This window comes from Cydia pomonella, chromosome 16, assembly GCF_033807575.1.
Source record: "Cydia pomonella isolate Wapato2018A chromosome 16, ilCydPomo1, whole genome shotgun sequence".
In the NCBI taxonomy this organism is placed as follows: Eukaryota; Metazoa; Arthropoda; class Insecta; order Lepidoptera; family Tortricidae; genus Cydia; species Cydia pomonella.
The window spans coordinates 4,523,430-4,549,816 of record NC_084718.1 but is presented as its reverse complement, the minus strand read 5'-3'; the positions used below and the strand labels follow the sequence as shown (position 1 = coordinate 4,549,816).

Here is a 26,387-nt window from a genome sequence, read left to right as displayed (position 1 = left end):
ACATCTTTTGAATCATTGTGTCAAATTATGACGTAGGAATAACTGCAACCGGACATGTATGTTTTGCTACTCGTCGGTAGAGGGCGCAATCATATGTATAAATATTTTGAATTGAAACATATTTTTTGTGTTTTTTTTTTTTGGTTAATTCATGGTTAATTTAAATAAATAAATTATGGTTTGGCCAGGAACTATCTCATTTCAAACACACATAGAGAGAATCATACTGTCTTTGTCTCACGCTAGTACTAGGACCTAAAAAAAGTTTCCTCTTATTTACTGACAAATTGGGTTTGCCATAGGTACTTTTTTCACCATTTGAATAATTTTCAGTAAAGCGTATTTAATTGTATTTGAGAGATCAGCTGGAATAATAGGGAATATTGCGCAAAACTCTGCGTTGGGGTCGCTACTAGCACATACATAAAAACTTTAACATATAGTAGCCCATTCAAATGCTACATTACGTCTTATATTTGATATGAGTCGGCTGGTTTTCTTAATAAGTAATTAGTGACAAAATGCTCATGTTAAATTCAATCTATTGACCTTTGGCCCTCCGGGTGATTGTCGAATAGACGGCGGCGTTCTTATTTAAGCATTTCGTCATTTTTGAATATAAAAACAAGTGCGAGTTCATTTTACTCGCGCACCGAGTTTTCCATACAAACTTTGAATTATCTCGTGTAAATAGGCGGATAAAGTCGAAACACTTTTGATCAAAAGTACCTCAAGTACATTTGCCTCAAAGCCTATATTAAGAATATGTGTGTACATCGCCATCTATCGGCAAATTGTCTAACTATTGTTCGATGTAATGCACCTACAAGTATGATGGTTTTTCGAGGATAATTCTTGCAGTAATAATATATACTAATCTATGGATAATTCTCTATCATGTGAACCGATTTCAAAAATTATTCTTTTATTTGAAAAAAGATGATTTTAATGTAATCTCATAGTTTCAAGTGTGTTACACACGTAAAGTTGTTTAAATTGCAAACTGAATTCGAAAATGCGTTTTGTTATCTAATAAAAAAAAGTTATCAAGATAGAGGTCCGATTATATTTTTCCTGTAAAATGTATAGTACTGTTAATATTATGTAAAAATTTCATAATTTTTCTTCGGTAAACTTCGGACATAAGGGGAGGGAATGGTACTTCTTCACATTTTCCTTCATAATTTTTTTCCCCTATGAAAAAAAAAGAAAAGTTGTAGAATGTACACTTTAAGTTCTTTCAAATGATACCCCACTCGACCTAGTCACTATACTTTGAAGTTTTGCCCCCTCTTCATATAGGGCATTTTCCATAGTTAATAAAAATATATATACTTTCAATGTTTCTGGGTTGACGTTGTTCATAATAACTATTCCAAAAAAACCGATAGCTTAAGTGGTTCTCGAGATATTTAGCGATGTTACAGACAGACAGACAGACGGACGGACGAACAGTCGCACCATAAGGGTTCCTTTTGTACCTTTTTGGTACGCAACCCTAAAAATCCCAGGCAACCCTTATTTCAAAAGATTTCAATGGGCTATTGTATGGGTATGTATGACCTTAATCACAACACAGAGCCTATCACGAACACTGAAATTCCAAAATGGCGGGCATCTTTCGCTGTCACTCTAATTACGCCTTTATTAGGCCCTCTGTAGCGGAACACGTGATCTGCCTCATTCATAACTATTTAAAATACCTCAATTGTGTTACGTATCAACACAAACAGCGGCGGTATCATGATCGCATTTTTATCACTTATCATGTCATCCGTCACTTTCGCACTTACATACTTGTTAGAACGTGACAGGCATGGTGACAGATGATAAAGAGCCGACCATCTTAGCCCCACAGATGTCTGCCAAGGCCACTATGTCACGACTATCTATCTCAGACGCTCGAACACCGTATCAGCGGTGCATACCTATTTAGCACCTTTTTCAAACAATAGTCTCAATTTTAATTTTATATTTCACAACTTTTACAATTTTGCGTCAGTATCTACATTTAAAGTAGATATAGATAAAGATACACTGATATAAATACGAGTAACACACACATACATAACCTAAAGAACACACTAGTATTCACACATTTTTAATTTATACTCATGCATGCATACGCATGAGTGTTTCTGAAAAGATGGCTCTGAGAAAAGTTTTAGTGGTTAATAAAACATTTCCCGCTGCTGGTTTGGAGTTATTGAAAAAGCAGTAAGTTATATTTTTTTATTATCTAGAGTAGGTTAGATTAGATATGTTTATGTTTCACATTTGTATTATACATGGCAGTACCGCCTTATTGAATTTACCTTCCTCCTATTAAGTTGTCTTTCGTTAATGTTACGTAATTAGTGTTGTCACATTCATTAACATTATTATAATTTCAAGAACAAAAACATTGATATACATATCTAAATAATTTATTAGATAGACACATACCTATTGTGATTTGTTAGTTTATGCCAGTCATGCGATCAAACGAATAATTATTTTACAGTACATATGGGGCTACTTTATAGCACTAGTGCGAGAAGTAGCATATTATGTTACTGTGTCGAACATTTAAAGGGCCATAATTATGTACTGTAAAACGTTGTACGATACATGTGCGAATAGGTAATTCGCAACTCGTGTCGATTTAAAACACTCCCTTCGGTCGTGTTTTAATTTATCGCCACTCGTTTCGAATTTCCTATTTTTCGCACTTGTATCGTAATGTACTATTTTAACACGAAAATTTAGGCATAGGTACGAGTACAGACAGCAAAATTTTTAGCGTAGCACTCCCGCATAATAACTATATCCTCCTCTAGAGTTGCAGGCGTACATAGGCTACGGATACTGCTTACCATCAGGCGGGCCGTATGCTTGTTTGCCACCGACGTAGTATAATATATATATATTCTTACTTACCTTACAACGCTTGGTGTGGATGGTACAGATTTTAGGGTTCTGTACCAAAAAGGTACAAAAGGAACCCTTATGGTGCGACTCCGTCTGTCTGTCACATCGCTAAATATCTCGAGAACCACTTAAGCTATCGATATTAAATTTGGAATAGTTATGAACAACGCTAACCCGGACACATTGAAAGTATTTTTTTAATAAATAATTTGCCGATTAGGAACTTAAACATTATGGTATGGTAACAGATTGTTCAAACAAATTATCATGACACTCTGATATCATATGATTGTCGAAAAACTGACGACAACGCCATCTATTGGACAGACTCTAATTCTGAACTTTCTTTTATCGGAAAATGGAGTCCACATCTCACAAGGGTCCATTTGTCGAATGGTATTATACATTAATATTATTATTGTATTGTCATGGCAACCCATACGATTTGATGGTTCGTCGACTAATTAATAATACTAGTCAAATATCATTCGAGAAATGGGCCTCAGGTGGCAAACTTATATTATTCGTGTTTTCTCGAGTAAGGAATGGAATTGTTGCGTTTCACAGCCCCGACATTTTTATCCTTATGTTTTCTCGGGGAAGGAATGGAAGTGTTGCGTTTCACAGGCCTGTCATTTTTAGAGTTCCGTAGCCAAATGGCAAAAAACGGAACCCTTATAGATTCGTCATGTCCGTCTGTCTGTCCGATTATGTCACAGCCACTTTTTTCCGAAACTATAAGAGCTATACTGTTCAAACTTGGTAAGTAGATGTATTTTATGAACCGCATTAAGATTTTTATACAAAAAACAAAACAAAACAATAAATTTTGGGGGTTCCCCATACTTAGAACTGAAACTCAAAAAATCTTTTTTCATCAAACCCATACGTGTGGGGTATCTATGGATAGGTGTTCAAAAATGATATTTAGGTTTCTAATATATTTTTTTATAAACTGAAGAGTTTGTGCGAGAGACACTTCCAAAGTGAAAAAATGTGTGCCCCCCCCCCCTGTAACTTCTAAAATAACAGAATGAAAAAAAAAATGTTATACATTACCATGCAAACTTCCACCGAAAATTGGTTTGAACGAGATCTAGTAAGTAGTTTTTTTTTAATACGTCATAAATGGTACGGAACCCTTCATGGGCGAGTCCGACTCGCACTTGGCCGCTTTTTTATCCTTATGTTTTCTCGAGTAAGGAATGGAAGTGTTGCGTTTCACAGGCCTGTCATTTTTATCCTTATGTTTTCTCGAGGAAGGAATGAAAGTGTTGCGTTTCACAGCCCTGCCATTTTTAACCTTATGTTTTCCTTATGTCCGTAAAGACGAAAGTGGAGGACGCGCGCGAAATCGTCTTTTCGTAGAAACGTTATCCTCATTTTCCTCTCTGGATATTAGCATTATTGAAAATATTTTGACATAAATAGTTGTATATCATATCAACCACAGCTATCTACGTTTGATTTTTCGAAATTTTAATTATTAAGAGTTAGGAGCATTTTAAAGGCCTGTCATTTTTATCCTTATGTTTTCTCGAGGAAGGAATGGAAGTGTTGCGTTTCACAGCCCTGTCATTTTTATCCTTATGTTTTCTAGACTAAGGAATGGAAGTGTTGCGTTTCACAGCCCTGTCATTTTTATCCTTATGTTTTCTCGACTAAGGAATGGAAGTGTTGCGTTTCACAGGCCTGTCATTTTTATCCTTATGTTTTCTCGACTAAGGAATGGAAGTGTTGCGTTTCACAGCCCTGCCATTTTTATCCTTATGTTTTCTCGACTAAGGAATGGAAGTGTTGCGTTTCACAGCCCTGCCATTTTTATCCTTATGTTTTCTCGACTAAGGAATGGAAGTGTTGCGTTTCACAGCCCTGTCATTTTTATCCTTATGTTTTCTCGACTAAGGAATGGAAGTGTTGCGTTTCACAGCCCTGTCATTTTTATCCTTATGTTTTCTCGACTAAGGAATGGAAGTGTTGCGTTTCACAGGCCTGTCATTTTTATCCTTATGTTTTCTCGACTAAGGAATGGAAGTGTTGCGTTTCACAGCCCTGCCATTTTTATCCTTATGTTTTCTCGACTAAGGAATGGAAGTGTTGCGTTTCACAGCCCTGCCATTTTTATCCTTATGTTTTCTCGACTAAGGAATGGAAGTGTTGCGTTTCACAGCCCTGTCATTTTTATCCTTATGTTTTCTCGAGGAAGGAATGAAAGTGTTGCGTTTCACAGCCCTGTCATTTTTATCCTTATGTTTTCTCGACTAAGGAATGGAAGTGTTGCGTTTCACAGCCCTGTCATTTTTATCCTTATGTTTTCTCGACTAAGGAATGGAAGTGTTGCGTTTCACAGCCCTGTCATTTTTATCCTTATGTTTTCTCGACTAAGGAATTGAAGTGTTGCGTTTCACAGGCCTGTCATTTTTATCCTTATGTTTTCTCGACTAAGGAATGGAAGTGTTGCGTTTCACAGCCCTGCCATTTTTATCCTTATGTTTTCTCGACTAAGGAATGGAAGTGTTGCGTTTCACAGCCCTGCCATTTTTATCCTTATGTTTTCTCGACTAAGGAATGGAAGTGTTGCGTTTCACAGCCCTGTCATTTTTATCCTTATGTTTTCTCGAGGAAGGAATGAAAGTGTTGCGTTTCACAGCCCTGTCATTTTTATCCTTATGTTTTCCTTATGTCCGTAAAGACGAAAGTGGAGGACGCGCGCGAAATCGTCTTTTCATACAAACGTTATCCTCATTTTCCTCTCTGGATATTAGCATTATTGAAAATATTTTGACACAAATAGTTGTATATCATTATCAACCACAGCTATCTACGCTTGATTTTTCGAAATTTTAATTATTAAGAGTTAGGAGCATTTCAAAATTTGTATGAAATCTGTTTTTCGCTCTTAATTTCTACAATAATCAAAAAATCGAAAAAGGTCAAACGTAGGGGCATAGCTATACATCAAATTAGGTATGTAAAAATATTTTCCATGTCAATATCCAGAAAGGAAAATGGGGACTACGTTGTATGGAGAAGCGCCATCCGCTTTCATATTTTGAAATTAAAAATATAACGTTTTCTTTCTCGTTTCAGAGTTGAGGTAACTGTTGTGCCCCACATAGACCATGAGCCTGAAATTTTGCCTGCAATAGAAAATGAGTTGAAAGAGCAAAAGTATGATGGAATAATTTGGAATACGAAGCACAGACTGACTGGAACTCGTTTGGACTTGGCTGGTTAGTATTTAATTTTAGACATTTATTGTAATAAGCAAAACTACGTCCCAATATGTCGAAATGTCCAGTTTAAAAAGTATGAATTAGAATCGAATTTAAACTGTTGTGAGATGAATTAGATTAAGTACTTAACCATGAAGTAAATAAGTTTTCCTCTTTGATTTGAAGAGCGTCATTAAAAGGGGAGATCTAACCTGTCGCTGTACACTTTCTGCTGAGAGGGTCAGAGAATTGTATATGTTATTTCCCTCTCTTTTTGCAGTCGGTATCCGACGATCGGGTAAATGTAATAGTCCTTAAAAGCTCCACCTACGACAATGATAAGGCACAAGGCATTTCTTGATTAATTGGAGGGGTCAACTATTTTTTGGGTTCTACGGTTTATGTACGGAGGTACGCCTCGAAAGGAAAAAACGGAACCCTTATAGGATCACTTTCCGTCCGTCCGTCGGTCTATCTGTCAATACCTTTTTTCTCAGGTTTTATTAATACGCTAAGTAGATTACATACTATGGAAAGGGCTGTTACAACCGTAACCAAACATATAACCATTAAAATCGCCAAACATTTTAATGACAAATATAAGCATATGACTACGCATATGACTCAGGAGACCGTAACTATGGCGATTCTTATCACTGTATATTTTTTAAGGACCAAAACTAAAATGTGTGTCAACGATGTCATCTGGCTTGGACCAGATAGATATAGAGGAGATAAAAAAGCGCGATCTGCGCCTCGGCAATACAGTTCAGGTCCTCGATAATGCAGTGGCAGATATCGCCGTTGGACTGCTTATAGGAGCTGCCAGAAGGTTCAAGGAGGGGGTAGAAGAATTGGAGAGGCAAGTGATACCCTTTTATACATGTTTTACGGACTATAGATTAGACCACGGGTCTGCGAGGCACGGCTCTTTGGAGATACAATTGCGGCTTTCCAAGTCACTCAAAAGATTAACACTTGGAGGTTAGGTTCCTCGACCTCGCAGAATAACATTTGCGACGCGTTGTAATTCTTCAAAATTGATTTCTTCTGCGGTTGGCTCTTTTTCTAAAAAGTCCGCTGACCTCTGGATTACCCAACCACACAACATGAGATCGTGCGGTATCTGAGTTGTGTCCAACACTATTTTATACTACAACAGCCTACTCTAATTCTTAAGATGCAGGTTCCAAGCTCCAACTCTTTAATTCTCGACAAGCTTTCAGCCAATTGACTATGATGATAACTTTCATAAAGCCAAGTGATAACTCTTGGTGCAGTTCTCTCCAGTCCTTGATTTTTTTTAAGCTTCCTCTATTGGTTAGTCCAACATCTACAATATCTTTTCTTTGATTCGGTCTGTATTTTTATAAATATCCTTGGCTGTTCCCGTTTTTCCTAGACTTTATTATCTTTAGTCGTTCTTCATGTTCAGTGCCTACTAGAATAACATAGATTTTTCAAGGTATGTAGGTAGGTACCATTGCATTTTTTGCTCTAAGTAAGTATATAGTTTGAATCCATGGTGTTCCCATTTTGTTTTTTGAAGAATATTAAATTAATATGCTATATAAAAGTAGGTAACTTAGCCCTTAAGTACTACTGTAATCTCAAATAATTTTACGTAAAGTATTGTAGTAGTTTGTTATGTCATTTAACGAGATGATTTCTGCGCCCTAGCAGGGTCCATATTCTGTTATTAGGAAATATGTAATACGTTCGCAATAAATGCTTTTGTATTGTCTTTGTCTTGTTTTGTCTTGGTTTTAGTAGCAATGGTGCCCGATTTATTTAAGGTTGAACCAAAATATAGTGCTGGAATACTTACTTATAGCAAATCGTTTCCAACAGTGGCGCATGGAAAGAAGGAGTGCAATGGATGCTGGGACAAGACATCGAGGGCAGCACAGTGGGCATCGTGGGCCTCGGAGGCGTTGGGCAAGCCGTCGTCAGGAGGCTGAAGGGTTTCGATGTGAAACGGTTCATTTATAGTGGAAGGACTGAGAAACCTGAGGGTACGTTTTACGATAAAGTTAGATGAGTCATTTTCAAAAAATATGTCCGCGGTCTAGTTGCCCACCCATACAAAATGTATGAAAAGAGTCGTGGCAAATAGACGCAACCGCAGGCATATTCTCAGAGAATGGCCCTTTTGCCTTAACATGACTGAACCCGGATTACACTTATGTGGACAATACAATCAAAGTTAAGGACTCTGCTACATATATGTGATGACCTGATGGCCGGTCTGGCCTAGTGGGTAGTGACCCTGCCTATAAAACCGATGGTCCTGGGTTCGAATCCTTGTAAGGGCATTTATATGTGTGATGAGCACAGCTATTTGTTCCTAAGTCATGGGTTTTCTATGTACTTAAGTATATATATATATTTATCGTTGTCTGAGTACCCAGACCCACAACACAGGTCTTTTTGAGCTTACTGGAGCTTAGTCAATTTGTGTAAAAATGTACAATATTTATTTATTTATTTATATCCTGTTCTTATTTAAGGCTTAAGTACCTACTGAAACAGTGTATCCCACCTGTAAGGGTGCAGCGTAAAAATAGCTATAGAGTCCCTTGGCTTTACGATGTCTACAGGAAAATCACGAACGAGTTAAAGATACTATAAAATGGTCGTAAACATGGTGGGACTTTCAGTTTAAAAGTCGCACAACTTACCGGTAGGCCACAACCGCTTCGTTTCAAATTAAGTAGATAGGTAGTTTAATTTTAAAATTTATTTCACCTAACGATTTTGTTTCGCCAGCCAAAGCATTGGGAGCAGAACGAGTACCCATAGAACAACTGCTAAAGGAAAGCGACTACGTAGTCCTGTGCTGCCCGCTCACAAGTGAAACCAAGCATTTAATCAACGACGAAAGACTCGGCATAATGAAGAAGAACGCTGTCCTCGTTAATATAGCTCGAGGAGGTAAGATACTTGACTATTTAATCAGGTGGTGTAGACGCAAAAAGGGCATTGGCTCGCCGATTTCACTATGAACTTAAGTACATGTTGGTGCGATGGGATTGGCGCCAATATTTTGTCTGATCAAATTGTCAATTCGATCATCCCATCTGGATGGGTTTTAACAAAGAGAGTGGAAGGATAGTTTAGATATCTCCTATTCAGACGCTTGTAGGGTTAATTGGACCTAAAAAACCTGGCATTTTTGGGTCATTCTCATAAAATATGTCTGCATGCTAATTTCCGCGACCCCATACAAAATTTATAAAAATAGTTGTGGCAATTAGACGCAACCGCAGACATATTCTCAGAGAATAACCCTTTTGCCTTAACATGACTGAATCCAGATTATAGTTGAAATTCTTTTTTTTTTTGTAATATTAGTTGTTTTTCTTTCACAGGTGTCATAGACCAGGAAGCGTTATATAGAGCTCTGAAAGAAAAGCGTATTTTCGCGGCAGGACTCGACGTTACCTCTCCAGAACCTCTTCCGAAGGACGACCCTTTAATTTCATTGCCCAATTGTTGTGAGTGCCCTAAGTGCTCTTATTAAACTTTTTTTTGTACATTTATAGCTAAGGTAGCGGAGCCGAAGAAGATATACTTAGGCTTCCCTATTTTCAAAATTGTATACACATAAGTGTGAACGGATTCAAATTTTGCATCCATATTCGCTAGTATCACAGACAAAACAGCATGTTTATATCAACATAAGAAAAAAAAAAGTTTTTAGCAAAAATGTAATGTTTGGTACAAGCATTTATCGCTGACTGTACTTTTCTTTCCACAGATAACTAATACTCATCGAGACAATTCTAAAAACCCCAAACACAATTAGTTGCATTGTGGTTGCGTTGTTTTATCGCAGAGTTCCTATGACCACTTCCTGTCTCCATTATTAGAGATTAGCTAGATGCTACCAGAACATTGCATTTATCACCCAAATTACCTCTTCTTTAATTGCAATTTCAAATAAATGATGTAGCAATTAGTTATTTGGAGTATGTGTAAAGTTTTCTAATGTTTTTTTTCCTTTTTTTTACAGTTATTGTACCTCATTTGGGCAGCGCTACAAACGAGACCAGGAACATGATGTCTAGAATTTCAGCCAATAACATATTGTTAGCTTTGGAAGGGAAGCCTATGATGAATCCTGTTATCTAGTTTAATTAAATTAGTTTAACTCAAAAACATCCTTATGCTAATTGTGTAATATAGTAGTAAAACTAATTTTCGTTTCATTTTAACCTACCAATAGATGGCAGTTGAATAATCCTCTTTATGGCATTATGTGTTTTAGCGCCATCTATCGTTTAGTCTGTATATTCTGTATTATCACACACTCATACTAAAAAACCGGTCAAGTGAGAGTTCGTTTAACTCGCGCACCGAGGGTTCTGTACAAACTTTCATTTATCTCATGTAACTATACATACGAGTAAAAACGAAAGATTTGGACCGGAAGTATATACTAAGCTTATTTGTGTACAGCGCCATCTATCATCAAATTGGCTGAATAAATGTTGGTTTTTCAGGGATAATTCTTTATCATGTGAACCGATATCAACAATTTTTGTTTTCATATTTAATGTCATTATCGAGTCTAACGCGATTAAATTTCATTAATGTCTTCCGTGTAACCTGGCTGAAACGTCGGATAAAAGGTAAAATAATTAAATTTAATCGCGTTAAACCCGTTAATGACTTTAAATATGTGTACAAGGGACCGTATTTGAATTTCAAGCCCTCGATTTCGTCACTCGAAAATCTGTGGAAAACGGCGCAATGCTATTTTTGAAATACGAGTGATAGAAATTGGAAATCAAGTGATATTGACAACTCGTTTTCAATTCGAATAGGTAGGAGAATTTAAATGCCTAGTAGTGGAGATTGCTATTGAACAAAATACAGGAAATCGAGTGGTCGAAATTAAAAAATCGGCCCCCAAAACGCGAGAGTTTTAAGTATTTATTTTTATTTTGTTTGAAATTTGTTTTTCGTGTAATAAGTAAGGTAACATTGCGAATTAAATTAGAAAATGCTTATAGATAATTAAATATAGTTATCAAGGTGTGATTTTTTTATTTTTCTTTATTTTTCCTATAATATTTATGATAATGCTAATATTGTGTACTTAAAAATGTAACAATTTTTTATTGGTAAACTTCGGAGATAAAGGGGGAAGAATGGTTTATATTACATTTTCCTTCATAAATATTTTTTTTACTATGAAAAAAAAGTTTTGGAATGTTCAATTAGAGCTTTTTTAATGACACTCCAATTGACCTATTAATTAGAATTTGAAATTTTGCCCCCTCTTAATTTTGTGCATTTTCCATTGTTAATAAAAATAAAATACAAAATAACACGTTTACGAGTAATATGTTTGGGTGCATAACTATTGCAAATTTCAAATCGATAGCTTAATAAGTACCTAGTTCTCTAAATATTTAACAATGTGACAGGAGAACGGACGGACGGATAGAGTCGCACCATATGGGTTCCTTTTGTACCTTTTTGGTACAGAACCCTAAAAATGGCGCAGTCGGTAGGACCTACGCTTGCAAATGTTAGTGAAAAAATGTGGCTGCGTATGGGATACTCGCATTGCGTACTTATAACTATTTATTTAATTTAATATTACATATATGAATCATCTAAAACTCTTATGTTATTTCAGATATAAAAACATTGCCTAAAATAGGAGAGGGTGTTACATTAAAAAAAACCTTTGGACCGTTGGATGGTTTTATGTAACAAAAAAAATAGGTTCTCGTAAAAAACTTCTCAAAAACCTACATAAAAACAATCATTGCTGGATAAAAAAATTCACAGGTCAGGGGCCTACCGCTGGGGGCGTTACAGGGGGCTCCAGGGGGGGCAGCTGCCCTGCCTACGCCCATTGTTACAGTACTTACAGTTTGTGAAAGGCAAACGTCAATCAAGGAATCACTCATGCGTCAGAATGAGATGGATGTATGGATGTTTGCATCATCTTTTGATTCTTTTGCCTGTTAAAGCTCAGTGGCGCCCGCAATAAATTTCTACAATTTCGTTTCGAACTGTATGTATAGATATCGATCGAATCGAAAATTAAATCTTTAACGAATAACAAGTCATGTTTCGTTGTTATTTAGATGTAGGTGAGTACTTATTAACTGTTTGTTTAGGGCAATCATAATCTTGGTTAGGCTCTCTCTCATTTTCTCACATTTATTTACTTTTCTCAGTTTCAACAGATCTACAATTTGTGGCATACAGTGCATCAACTAAACTACTGGCGGTAGGTTGATTTTCTAAACCTATTTTTGTTTTTTTACTTTTCTCATCTTTTTTTACATACGATTTAACGTAAAAGTCACTGAAGAGGTATATCATTACACCGAGATTGAAGAAAATAGTCAATAGGAGAACGAAGGAGGTGTTGCATTTTGACACGAAGGCGCTAGTGAATGCGTGTAAAGTGATGAGGCCAAATTGTATCTGAAACAAGAACATTAAAAACATTAATTGTATTAACTTCCATATCTTCCAATAGTTCCAATTATAAGAGGGAAGAATAGCTTTGCTTGGAAGAATAGCGCCACTTTTTGATATTTAACAAATTTAACACATATCAGTGAAAGAATAAGGATCAAAGTCAAATGGCGTTCTAAAAGTTTTAATCATGTGTCGAAAGATGGCAGTAAATTTACTGTGGCTTCAAAATTTAAGGTAAGGTACATGCGCCAAAGACGGACCGGTTTTTAAGCTAGGCTACTATCAAAATATCATACAAAAAAAAATACGATGGGCCTGCTTTGGTGTACGTACATTATAAAATAAATTTATATGTATACAGTATAGGTTACACTATCATCAATTACAACTAAACTATAATATGTTATTGTTATTCGTTTCCCGTTATTTTATGCCGTCATATCCCTAGAACAATGGTTCTTAACCGGTGATCCCCAAACGGTTGGTATCCCCTGAGTACTTGAACTGGTTGACGAGTTTATGTTTAATGATTCATCACTAAAAGGTTAAGAACCACTGCCCTAGAACATTTGATGATGATGAGTAATCAAGATCACTTTTCCTCCGACTGATTAACGCCTACAAATGATCTTTAAAATTATTTTAACAAAAGTCCTTACCAACTGAAACGTAGTTATATATTTCTTCCACCACAAATACTTCGCCAGGCTAGGATACGCTGACAAACCATAATAGCCATACATGATAACATGGACGAAAGAGTTTAGCGTCCCTAAGAATATAAGGACATCCGTAGGATTGTACTTCAAGGCGAACCACGTGGCGATAACCATGAGAGAATGGTGGTAGACATGGAGGAAAGACACTTGGTTCATCTTCTTTCGCAGTACGAAGAATACCGTGTCGAGCAGTTCGGTAATCTTTGCGACGAAGTATATCCATACGCCACGCATCATCTGAAATTCGATCATAATGAACAAAAATGGAAACTATAGGTCTAGAGTAAGAGAAGAAACTGTAACAATATTTTTTGTATGACAGTGTGTTTCATATTTAAATAAATAAATAAATAAGGGTAAAAACGTTGCTGAAGCCCTTTATCCTTTTGTAAAGTTTTGTTCGGTACTTTAGATAAGGAGTTATTACATCTGCTTAACTACTTTACTCTGGCAAACTCACTTTGTCGGTAAAAAAAAGGCGCGAATTTAAACATTTCTATGAAAGAACACACTTTCGCGCCTAGATTTTTAAAATTTTCCACTTTTGTCTACTAACGGAAATGGCTTATCAAATCTTAGTCCTTTTTCGCCAGTCAAAAAATCGAATTTCGTTAGCGTTTTGTGTCGACAGAGTCACATCCCTAGTGCGCAAAATGGTTAACTTGATAATTAATAAGACCAAGTGCGGGTAGTTCGAAAAACTCGCGCGGCTAGTAGATGTTGATGTCAACTTTTGCCAGTCTTCCCCGAGACCACGGGGACAACGCCGTCCTCGAAACGTCGGGGGTAAATTAAAAACTTATTACGCGATCAAGTCCAGTCTTATAATTTTATAATATGTAAAAATCGTGAAAGTTTAAATCAGAGTAACTCTAAAGAAATTATTTATGTTCAAGAAAATATTGAAGAACTTACATAAGGTTGGGTTTCTTTCGCTTCAATTGCACAGTGCGAACTTACTATTCCCTGTGTGTTCATGTGCCATACACCCTGCGAATAAAATAAACATAAAAATCCTTGAATATATCGCGACGTGAACTTTCCTACCGATACACTCATGGCAATTCGTCAGCTAATATATTGTTTAATATGTAGATGCAATAAACATATTGGTATCTAGGCTTTTTGCCCGTGAACCCACGGTTAGTAAACTCCTACATGTCAAGAGAATGTTTGTTTGACCATGCAGTCCATGGTATCTACAAAAGTAAGAGGCCAGTCCAGATGGGATGAACAAGTCGACCGATTTGATCAGAAAAGAAATTGGCGTCAATCTTCAATTTAAATAACCACTTTTAGATTTATGGCCTTTGAACTGATTGTAATAGAGAGGTAAAGTCTAAGAAAAAACGTGTTCTTAGTTTGACATCCAAAACAGATGACGCTGTACTGCGCCATATGTTTTGCTGTCACTGAGTTGTCAAACGCTAACTTTTGACAGTCAAATCAGTTACCGCAAAATGTATGGATCTGGGGGCCTGCCGCGAAAATCGAAGTTCGTCAATTGCGAGGATTTTTCTCTGTCACTCTAATTACATCTTAGTGAGAGTAAAAGAGAAAGATTCCCGCAATTTACGAATTTCGGTTTTCGCGGTAGGCCCCCTGTACCTACATCTCGTTTACCTGTCAAATACGAAGCACGAAATGAACTTATACGCATCTTACTCAATCAATGTATCTTAGTTTATGATGGTATTTGAGCACACTTAATTTAAAAAAAAACGCCCCCAAACGTGAATATTACTAGTGTCACAAATTGGTATTGGCATCACCTGATTTGATTTGAAAGGACAATTTAATCAAATTGGCGAAAAATTGTTCCCGTCTGAACTGGCCTGCAAAATTCCCCATGAAGTAAAGAATTACTTTTATTTTGGTCCAACTGAACTAATCCAATTTGACCTTTATGTCAAGAATACACCAGTAATTTTTCGGGATTTTATGACTACCAGTACCCCTAGTGTAAATTTGATCGACATCATAACGTGACGAACGCGTTTGCGTTAAGTCTCATTTTGTATAGGATTTTGAGTTTCCAAAACTTCCCGCTTGGCGCGCTCTTTCTAAATCCAATACAAAATGAGACTAAACGCAAACGCGTACGTCACGTTTCAAAATCGAATTTATTTACACTAAGGGTACTGTTACCTATTTAATGATTGATGAAAAAAAACACAAATGACATACACACTCAACTACTGAAATATCTGGCTCATGATAGTCACGATAAAGGGTTATAGGGTCAGGTAGTAGCTGACTGTACTTTTAACTTACCATGTAAACTATGTAGCAGGATAGTAAAACTTGAAATAAATTGTATATGGCTAAAACATTGGTGAGTTTGTAAGCCGGCCTCTTCGACATGTAGGCGGGCCCACATTTCAACACGAAAACGATGTACGTGAACCATATCGAAAACAATAGCCAGGGTGTGGACATCAAGAACCAATCATCTACGTAATCCACTGAAAAATACAACATTATTTACTAAAGTATTTTAATGGTACAGTCGCCATCAGATATATCGGGACGGTGCTCACAAATATCTGAACACGCCTCTATTATCGAGGCGCTATAGTGCGTGTTCAGATATTTATGAGCACCTCGGCCGCTCCGATATATCTGATGGCGACTGTACAGTAGGGCAAACACTGGTTATTTGGTGATAGTCAGTTTTATTGTCTTTTAGCCAAGTTACCTGGTAATTTTATGACTTGGAAGTCTTGGAACCATATTACACCACATTAGTTAGCCACATCTGGGGGCCTACCGCGAAAACCGAAATTCGCAAATTGCGGGGATCTTTCTCTTTTACTCTCACTAAGACGTAATTAGAGCGACAGAGAAAAATGCCCGCAATTGACGAACTTGTATTTTCGCGGTTCAAGCCCAGAAGGCCTACCGCGAACCACGTTCGACGTGTTGCCTCCCTGTCACACTTACGCACGAATTTACAAGTGCGACAGAGAGAAAACACGTCGATCGTGGTTCGCGGTAGGCCTTCAGTGCTATCTCTTAAGACGAAAATGCAGGACACGACCGTGCGAAATCGCTTTTTCATACAAACGCAGTCCTCATTTTCCTCTCTGGATATTGACATTATTGATAATATTTTGGCACACTTTGTTGTACTTATATATATCAACCATAGGCATAGCTATGAAAGATAGGCATAATTATTATAAGAGTTACGTGCATTTAACAATTAGTTTGAACTTTGAAATCTGTTTTTCAAAGTTCAAACTAATTGTTTTCGCTCCTAATTTTTTTTATTATCACAAAATGGAAAAAAGTCAAACGTAGAGGCATAACAATGGCTAAATTACATCAATTTATGTCAAAATATTTTCCGTAATGTCAATATCCACAGAGGAAAATGGGGACTACATTTGTATGGGAAAACGGCCGTCCTATTTCCTCTTAAACATTGTTTTTTGTAATAGAATTATTGGGCAACTCGGCTAAAAGACAAAGCTGACTATCACCGAATAACTACGTGTCACCGAATAGCCAAGGTTTGCCCTACTATGCAAATCGACTCAAATAGAATAACCTCAATAGGCTTGTGTTGTGGGACGGACGATATATTATATAGATTTATTTAATACATAGAAAACATTAATAACTTAGGAATATTCGAGATGCATACACATATAAATGCCATTACCGGGATTCGAAACCGGGAACTAGAGCTTCGTAGGCAGGGTCACTAACTATTAGTCACTCGCTACGGTCTGAGGCCGTTCAAATATTCACTAATCAGTTCCGTTATATACCTAGATACTAAGGGCCTACCGCGAACACCTAAATTCATTAATTGCGGTCATTTTTCTCGGGTCTATTGTTTTCCATAAAGTTTTAAGTCACATTGTCCCCATTTTAGTCACAATTTGCTTTTTCTCAGAAACGCGTAACTTTTCAGGATTGCCATAATACAAACCTAACCTAACCTATCTCTAGGCTAACCTTACGAAAATCCTGAGAAGTTAACGGTTTCATGGTTTTATTTATTCAACCCCAACGTTATGAAAATAAGGTTGATTTTTTTTTGCTTCTACTCGGACAATGTCACTGGCGGATGCTAGTATGTTGTAAAAAACATGTGTATAAGTATATATATAGTTCGACGACCGGTCTGGCCTAGTGGGTAGTGACCCTGCCTATGAAGCCGATGGTCCCGGGTTCAAATCCTGGTAAGGGCATGTATTCGTGTGATGAGCATGGATATTTGTTCCTGAGTCATGGGTGTTTTCTATGTATTTAAGTATTTATAAATATTTATATATTATATATATCGTTGTCTAAGTACCCTCAACGCAAGCCTTATTGAGCTTAATGCGACGGCTGCGACTGTTGGTAGGGAGGAAAAACAGTGTAAAGCTAAGCAACGTATTGTAGGCTGGAATAGGCATGTTAAAGAAGCTCACATGGTTGCCAGACAATGGTTTAATGAGTGGATTGTGTTTGGGAAACCCACAAACGGTATTTTATACAGAAAGATGTGTGAAACTCGTAAGATCTTTAAATCACGGTTAAAATGGTGTCAAGATCATCAAAAGCAAATCAAACTTGATATCATAAGCTCACACCACTCGAAAAAACATTTTAAATCCTTTTGGAAGTCCACAAACAAATTAAAACCCTTGACTGGCCTACCCAGTGGAGTCGATGGTGTGAGTGACCCTAAAACGGTTGCTAATTTATTTAGGGACCATTTTGTAGTCAAGTCTCCCTTAGGTCCTACGATGCCGGAGGGATTCGATGGAGATACCTGTAGTGAGGACGTAGGACCTAGAATTACTGCCAGAAGCATAGATAAGGCTATCAAGTCTATGCACAAAGGTAAGTCCCCGGGTCACGATGGTCTCTCCATCGAGCACCTGCAGCATGTCGGGCCCCACATATCAAGGTTGTTAGCCATGTTTTACACTCTGTGTATTCGCCACTCATACCTTCCTGATGACCTAATGCGGACGATTGTTATTCCTGTAGTTAAAAACAAAACTGGGGATTTAGCAGACAGGAATAACTATCGGCCAATATCGTTAGCGATAATTATTGCAAAAATACTTGACAGTGTGCTTAATTCACAGTTGAGTGAACGTGTAGAGCTGCATGATAACCAATTTGGTTTCCGGCCAGGATTATCCACGGAAGCGGCAATACTGAGTCTTAAGCACACTGTGAAGTACTATACTACCAGGAGGACACCTGTTATTGCTTGTTTTTTGGACTTGTCCAGGGCTTTTGACCTGGTTTCCTACAAAATACTGTGGAAAAAACTTGAGGACACAGGTCTTCCACCAGAAACTGTAAATATCCTTAAGTATTGGTATGGGAACCAGGTCAACAGTGTTCGATGGGCAAACGCAATGTCTGACGAATATAGGTTGGAGTGTGGAGTGAGACAGGGGGGTTTGAGCTCACCGACACTGTTCAACCTATATATTAACGGGTTAATTGAGACGCTCAGCAATACGCATGTCGGATGTCATATAGATGGGGTATGTGTCAACAACTTGAGTTATGCAGACGATATGGTGTTGTTGAGCGCGTCAGTGTGTGGGATCAGGCGAATGCTGAAAATTTGTGAAGCGTATGCAACTGACCACGGCCTCAAATATAATGGGAGCAAGAGTCAGTATATGGTTTTTGAGACTGACCGCAAAAATACAATCGAGCTTCCATCTATATACCTTAATGACGCTCTTTTGGAAAGAGTTGATTCCTTTAAGTACTTGGGGCATATATTTGCGGTCGATCTCAGAGACGATATGGACTTGGAGAGAGAGCGAAGGGCCCTGTCGGTCCGGGCGAATATGATCGCTCGAAGGTTTGCAGGATGCTCTATAGAGGTGAAAGCAACATTATTCAGAGCTTTCTGCACTTCCCTCTATACCTGCTGCCTGTGGGCGCAGTATACGCAACGGGCTTATGGGGCCCTCCGTGTACAATACAATAACGCATTCAGGGTGTTGATGGGACTGCCCCGTTTCTGTAGCGCGTCAGGTATGTTCGCTGCGGCGCGCGTAAATTGCTTTCACACGGTAATGCGCGGGCGCACCGCATCCCTGATGCGTCGGGTGCGGGGCAGTCCCAACATCATTCTGAAGATGATAGCCGAGAGGGTGGATTGTGTATATTTATCACACTGTGGAAGATTACACTCTCCCACTAGTATTGTCAAATGGTGAAGCCCTTTAATAAATTAAGATTTTTAAAATTTAGAAATTTAGATTTTTAGTTAGCTTTAGTTAGTTTAAGAAGATATGTGTCTCTTGTTACACGAAATAAAAGATTTTTATTTTATTTTTTATTTATTTAATGTGGGACTTAGTCAATTTGTGTAATAATGTCCTATAATATTTATTATTATTATATTATTATTATTGTCTGTCTTTTACAAATTCTCGGGACCATGGGGTCCCGGACATTTGGAAGGCGTGCGTGGGGCCGAAGCCAACACGTAGAGGCCCCTTGTAATAAGACAATTTACTCTAAATGTAACGTGACACCAACCGACGATTATCCCTGTTCACACTATAGCAGTGCACCCAAGGACAAGCCCCGGTTAGTGTAGGACTATTGTAAAAAAAAAGGGTACCAAAATAAACCGGGCTATTGGGTTGAGTTGCAAGTGGACTGGTAACCGGGACTATGGAGAATACTATGGCACCTGCCCTGATCATATGTTTTTAAAAACACGACAAAATGGACAGGTGGTGACTTGCCAACTCACAATATGGGTCCCCGAAAACGGCCGCTCGCACGGAGCGACAAGGGGACAACATTGCGTGAGCGGCTCAGGGTGTGGAGAGGTGTACGCCGCTTTCTACCCAGTGGCTGTAAGCAGCCACTGTGCCAACTCGCGTCTTATGCAAATTTCACTTCCACCCTGCGAGCATATAGCTCTGACACCCCACTCTGGACGGCCGGTAAAGGCAAGCCAGAGGTGAGAGTCCTGCGGCCCCTGCTCAGTGTTCACTCCAGCCGGCCAATCAAGGCAAGCCGGAGAGGGACCTGGCCGACTCTCGGGGGTATGGGACCCAAGGGACGTCACTTCCCATTCAGCTCGCCACAAGCTGCCCTGGGGGCATATTATTATTATTATTATTATATATATATATATTATAAATATTTCGAGTAAGTTACACTGATATCTTGATTAGAGAAAAAATAATTCTATATTGGTATTAATTAGCACTTAAACCGAAAAATATTTCTACATCTATAATCTACAAGTTTTTCTTATCAACTGAGTACGGCACATGTAGCCGACTGCAGCGTAGCAAATATCCCCATTCCAATCCAACCTGCCCCTATCATCTTCATGATGATGTTGGGGCTGGCGCGTATCCGGCGCACATTGCGGATAGTGGCTTAAAAGATAGAAGCAATCGACCCTGCCTTCGGTGAACATCCCTGATGCGCTACAGAAGCCTTTATATCACCCTTTCCCAATATAGAAATTAAATACACTCACCGGCACCCGTAAACCAAGACATGGTAGCACAATTTTCAGTGCTTTTTACCACAAAATAATAATTTAAAAGTATACCGATCTTGATCGGACACTACCACCACCCGACTACGTTTCTTACGTAAATGCCGAATTCAATAATATCCTAACTTAAAATATAAACGTAAAAAAGTAGGCCAAGTTCCTTCAGGTGCAGAAAGTTTGGCATTCATTCTGTTAACAGTCAAACCACTTTATAAATATGTATTGTAATTAAAGATGAAGGAAGAAGAAAATGTATTCAGGCTACTTACAATATTGCTTAGCTACAAATAAAACACTTTTTCAAACTCTCACTGAAAAGGTCTCTACTTATATTCTGTATCTTTAGGTATTTAAAAAAAGGTAAACAAAATCTACCCTCAAATGGCTCCTTAAGGCAGTTGAGGGTAGATGAAAACATTACATGATCAAATAAAATAGGTTTAAAGTCAGGTCGTTCAGTGACAGATTCAGGCGGTTTTGTATTTGGTTGGTAAACCAATAAATATTAAAACTACCCGAAAATGTACAAATTGTTTGTTTACCTTTTTTTAAATACTAACTAAAGATACAGACTAAAGCTTGATGTCAAGTTACCTTACGGATGCTTGCCCCTAAGCATCCGTATCCTTGACGGTATGAATTGAAACATTTTGCAAATTCTGATAATGAGAATACCAGAAGTCGCGGTAAACCATCGCAGCGCTTGGTGGACGACGGGAATGGACGAATCGGGCACCAGATCGACAGGAGTGGAAGAAGAAGGAAGAGGCCTACATTCAAGATTGGATCACCAAAAGGCCACCATGATGATGATGATAATAATAATGCGGGTGTCCATGGGCCATGATAATCGCTTACCATCAGGCGATTCGTCAGCTCGTTGGCCTCCTCTATCATTAAATAAAATTACAGAGCGATTTTTTTGATCTGGACTGTAACCAAGTGCACAGATGTAGGGCAGAAAATTTGGTAAAAGAAAAACAAGTCCTTAGCTGTACTGTACCTATACCTACTTAGAAAAAAGTACGTAACGGGGGAGGAAAAAAGACTCGGCTGTGTAGGTACGAATAACTACCATAAATATTTACATAGTAAAGACAGAGCCGAACGGCATTATTCTTCAAACTTGGCCGGATACACTGCCACGTGTACAAATGATGCCTATTTAATTAAATCATCTACGCACACATTGATTTGAACTGAAATTCTTTAGCGTATTAGGTAAGTCTTCCATGATCTTTGGCATCGTAATTTGCAAAGTAAATAAGTGTTTTTCGTATGTAATAGGGAACAGAAAAAAACGGTCAAGTGCGAGTGGAACTCGAACGCGGAGGGTTACAAGTTGTGTAATATTTAGTAATAAAACATTTGTTGATTTAACACTGAGTTTATTATATTATTAAAAAAATAAGTTTTACAATGGACCTAGAATACTAAGGACGCAGTTTCGCTAAAACACAAATAGGATTCCATCATCCACCAATTTTCTAGTATTTACGCGTAACACAGACACATTGACAGTTATCTCTGTGGCCTCATCCACCAATCTGCTGTCAGTCGAATTGAAACGTCAGTGCATTCATTGTTGGAAGAAAAAAATTAAATTCGCCGGCAGGCGTGGCCGGATGTTGCAAAAATTATACCTATCGAAAGAAAAAAAGAGGCAGGATAAACTTTCATACATAAGTTAATCAATTAACACATTATCTTTCGTAAAATACGATATTAATCCATGAAGTTGTACCTAAAGTGGAGGGCGCTCCCACTTTTTTGCCATACTAAATTGAACCTTATCCCCGAGCTGGAAAGGAACCAAACCAAACCAAACTAGAGAAAATGTACTCAATCCGCCTAGGTATACATTCGTGACACGCACACATTGAATCCTTCCGCCATTGCAGTGTCACAGCTGGTCGTCAGTTGCACGGTCTCTGTCAAATTGTTCCTGTATGTTTTACGCATGTAATATCAAACATCATCAAGCTTCAAGTGTCTGCTATAACTAGGGTTGCCATACGTCCCGTATATACGGGACTGTCACTGTATTTAAGTGTCGCGTCCCGTATTTTTACCCGTCCCGTTTTTGTCCCGTAAATCAACACCACTGTAGAATACTTTCACAGTTCAGTTTTGTAGTGTTTAGTTTTAAAATATTTTATTATAATATGTATGTTAGTTTTAAGGTGTGGGCCATATATGGGCCACTAGTTGCTTGAAATAATTATTTTCATTCATTCATTCCTATTCAACAGAGTCTGTACTTAAGAGCCCTTACTCCTACAGACGAGCGTATTTTGCAGAATGTTTCATTTTCATTCAAGTTTACGACGTAACTATTGGCATTTATTAAAAAACTGATAAGTAATGTACTTAAAAATACATTTCTTAAACTAGGGGCTGAAATGATTAAACTTTTCATTTTATCTTTTAAAATTAAAAAAAAAATGTTTTCTTGGGAGTATTTTTCAAATTTTGCAGTGTCACATGTCGTTTCGGTCTTCAATTTTACAGTAAACAAGAATAATTTGGGCCACGAATGATTACAATTCAATTCACTATATCCAGTACGAGGGGCTGAAATTATTAAAAATAAAGATTCATTTAAAAAATGTTCATTCATTTAAAGTTTCATGATACAACCCCTCTTAATTAAAACCCCCTTAAGAAATGAATTTCAAAAACACTGATATCAGTTTTCTTGAATTTTAATAACTTGCCTTTTACAAAATTCTACGTCCCCCAATTAATTAACTTTGTTCTAATTAAAACTGCAGATATTTTCTTGTTTTAGAGATTAAATCAAACTTCAGAGAGTTCAATAGTAGTAATAGTAGTCTCAGCTTTACTACTATTATATTAGATATTTGCTATTATTTAAAAAAAAACTTATATTTATACTATTTAATATTCAACTTCCGATGTTTTGGATATTACTTGTCACAATAATTCCATGACAGAGGTTAACAGTCCTTATTTTTTACTCATCATAAGCGCTGGTGGCCTAGCGGTAAGAGCGTGCGACTTGCAATCCGGAGGTCGCGGGTTCAAACCCCGGCTCGTACCAATGAGTTTTTCGGAACTTATGTACGAAATATCATTCGATATTTACCAGTCGTTTTTCGGTGAAGGAAAACATCGTGAGGAAACCGGACTAATCCCAACAAGGCCTAGTTTACCCTCTGGGTTGGAAGGTCAGATGGCAGTCGCTTTCGTAAAAACTAGTGCCTACGCCAAATCTTGGGATTAGTTGTCAAGCGGACCCCAGGCTCCCATGAGCCGTGGCAAAATGCCGGGACAACGCCAGGAAGAAGATTTTTTACTCATCATAAGGCCTTTAACATCTTGACAGATGATTTATGTAGCGTTTGTATGTGAGGGACAATGTCTCTCGTGGCTGTATAGGGACCGTGCGCGTTGGAGAGTCTGCCATCTTGTGGCCTGAATCGGAACCATAAACATGCACATGTACACGTCACGTGTTTTCTTGTGCATAGTAGGTTCTGCCATCTTGTGGGCTACATCAGAACAAAAAAACATCACATTTACGCCTCGCGCCAAAAATCTGACGGCTCCTGTGCTGCCTCCTACAGTTCATGCACGCTCCCTATAAGCCAATGCGGGACCGGCATTTGCGACCACATTTGTGATAGCTAAAGGAGGAAGCCATGTTGGCAACAACTTCAGGGCAGCTACCGGGAAAATCGAAATTCGTCAATTGCGGGCATTTTTCTCTGTCACTCTCATTACGTGTTAGTGAGAGTAAAAGAGAAAGATCCCCGCAATTTGCGAATTTCGGTTTTCGCGGTAGGTCCCCTGGTGGGTTGTGACTCTACGCGCGTTTTCGGGCAATGTCTTGAAACCACGCGTTGTCGTGAATATCGCGACCTTTCGCATTTGCGATTTTCCGCTTGCGTTTTCAGGCTCACTAACGAGAGGGTCCTGGAAATTGCACAGCTTCCTAGCATCACTGCCCTGCTGAAACAGACGCGCTTGCCTTGCGGTGGCTAGGGCATGTGCAGCGTATGGACAGCACTTGCTTGCCTAGACAGATCATGTTAAGCCAAATAGCATTCCAAAAGCGTCGCATTGGACGTCCCTTGCTGCGTTTTAAAGACTGCGTGAAACGCGACATGGTCTCTTTTAACATCGATAGGGACACTTGGGAGGATCTCGCATCAGATCGCGTTGTATGCAGGGGTATTTTTTACTAGTCTCTGGTTATACGTTTGTATATTAACACACACACTCTAATTACTAGGTACTACTTTGCATATAAAATAAAGAGTGTCCATATAACACTTAAAAATAATGTTACTTGCAATAAAATTGAAAACTATCATATTATTCTTGTTTGTGTTGAAATAAAACGCGCGTCGCGTTGCCGGCGCTCACGTACTAAGCACCAACGCCATCTATCGAGCGTTATTTCGCGAAATCGGTGAACGCTCTAAGGAATAAAGGGCCAATCACATCCACACTCGCTATCGCCCGATGTCAGGTGTTTACATTTCAAATATTGTTAACGATGTGCTGATATTCCGTGAAACGGAAAACGACTCTTGCTCAAGGGTCCGACGTCGGGCTCGACATCGGGCCATAACGTGTGGATGTAATTGGCCCTTTAGGCCCGACGTAGAGCCTAACCAAAGAGCATATAATCACTACGTTGTAAATATTTGTAAAATTTGAGGTTATGATAATAACACGTTTTGATTCAATGTACATTGCTGCTTTTCGTAGCGCAATACCAACGCAATAGTGCTTTTTGAATGCTGCCCTACTTCACTTTGCTGTACATTGCTACTGACATACTTTGCTTGACAGACATATACGATACGATTACGGAAGATACGATCCTACCATCTATGAGTCTAGTATTAAGTATGGATTGGGCATGAGTGGTGAGGGGAACTGACAGAACGGGATAGTCTTATGTATCTTTTAGTAGGAGTAGCAGAGAAAGCGTTATTATTGTTTGTCCTTGTCACAGTCTCTCATTTTTTAGGGTTCCGTAGTCAAACGGCAAAAAACGGAACCCGTCCGTATGTCACGGCCACTTTTTTTTCGAAACTATAAGAACTATACTTTTGAAACTTGGTAAGTAGATGTATTCTATGAACCGCATTAAGATTTTCACACAAAAATAGAAGGAGAAAAAAACAATAAATTTTGGGGTTCCCCATACTTAGAATAGGATTGTTTCCAATTTTTAGAAACGCTTGTATTACGTTCTATATTAACTAAAAGTTGCCCTAAAATTCAAATTTTATAATAAAAACGGCTTTAAATATGTTAAATTAAAAACATATATTTTGACAGATGCTTTCGCGCCCAAAACGCTCTTTGAAAATTGTGTGACGTCACAGTTTACGGTTTGACACATAACTACATACACACGTAGAAGATACGAACTGTCAACTGACATTTGTCATTTGTTGTTTATCGCCTAACTGTCAACAGTGTCAATTCGAGAGTTGTGACGTCATCAAAATCTTCAAAGACGTTTCGAGTTTGGTCACGTGACGTGTGAAACCAGATATTTTAAATTCAATATTTACAAAAATATGGTCCTTACGGGGACCTGTAAAT

General features: G+C 38.1%; 2 protein-coding genes across 2 annotated transcripts; one reads left to right on the top strand and one right to left on the bottom strand.

Annotated features, from left to right (window-relative positions):
* The first annotated feature begins 1,081 nt into the window (after window positions 1-1,081).
* Window positions 1,082-11,166, top strand: LOC133526313 (glyoxylate reductase/hydroxypyruvate reductase-like). Its single transcript, XM_061862867.1, has 7 exons — window positions 1,082-2,217; window positions 6,001-6,143; window positions 6,798-6,987; window positions 7,977-8,140; window positions 8,895-9,059; window positions 9,497-9,622; window positions 10,141-11,166. Exons 1-7 carry the CDS (start codon window positions 2,129-2,131, stop codon window positions 10,257-10,259), a joined length of 996 nt encoding a protein of 331 aa, XP_061718851.1. The 5' UTR covers window positions 1,082-2,128; the 3' UTR covers window positions 10,260-11,166.
* A 1,116-nt stretch (window positions 11,167-12,282) lies between these two features.
* On the bottom strand, window positions 12,283-20,909 carry LOC133526314 (elongation of very long chain fatty acids protein 7-like). Its single transcript, XM_061862868.1, has 5 exons — window positions 20,778-20,909; window positions 15,569-15,759; window positions 14,210-14,284; window positions 13,235-13,531; window positions 12,283-12,578 (listed from the first exon to the last, which is right to left on the bottom strand). The coding sequence occupies exons 1-5, from the start codon at window positions 20,797-20,799 to the stop codon at window positions 12,309-12,311; spliced, it is 855 nt and encodes a 284-aa protein (XP_061718852.1). The 5' UTR covers window positions 20,800-20,909; the 3' UTR covers window positions 12,283-12,308.
* Between the last annotated feature and the right edge of the window lie 5,478 nt (window positions 20,910-26,387).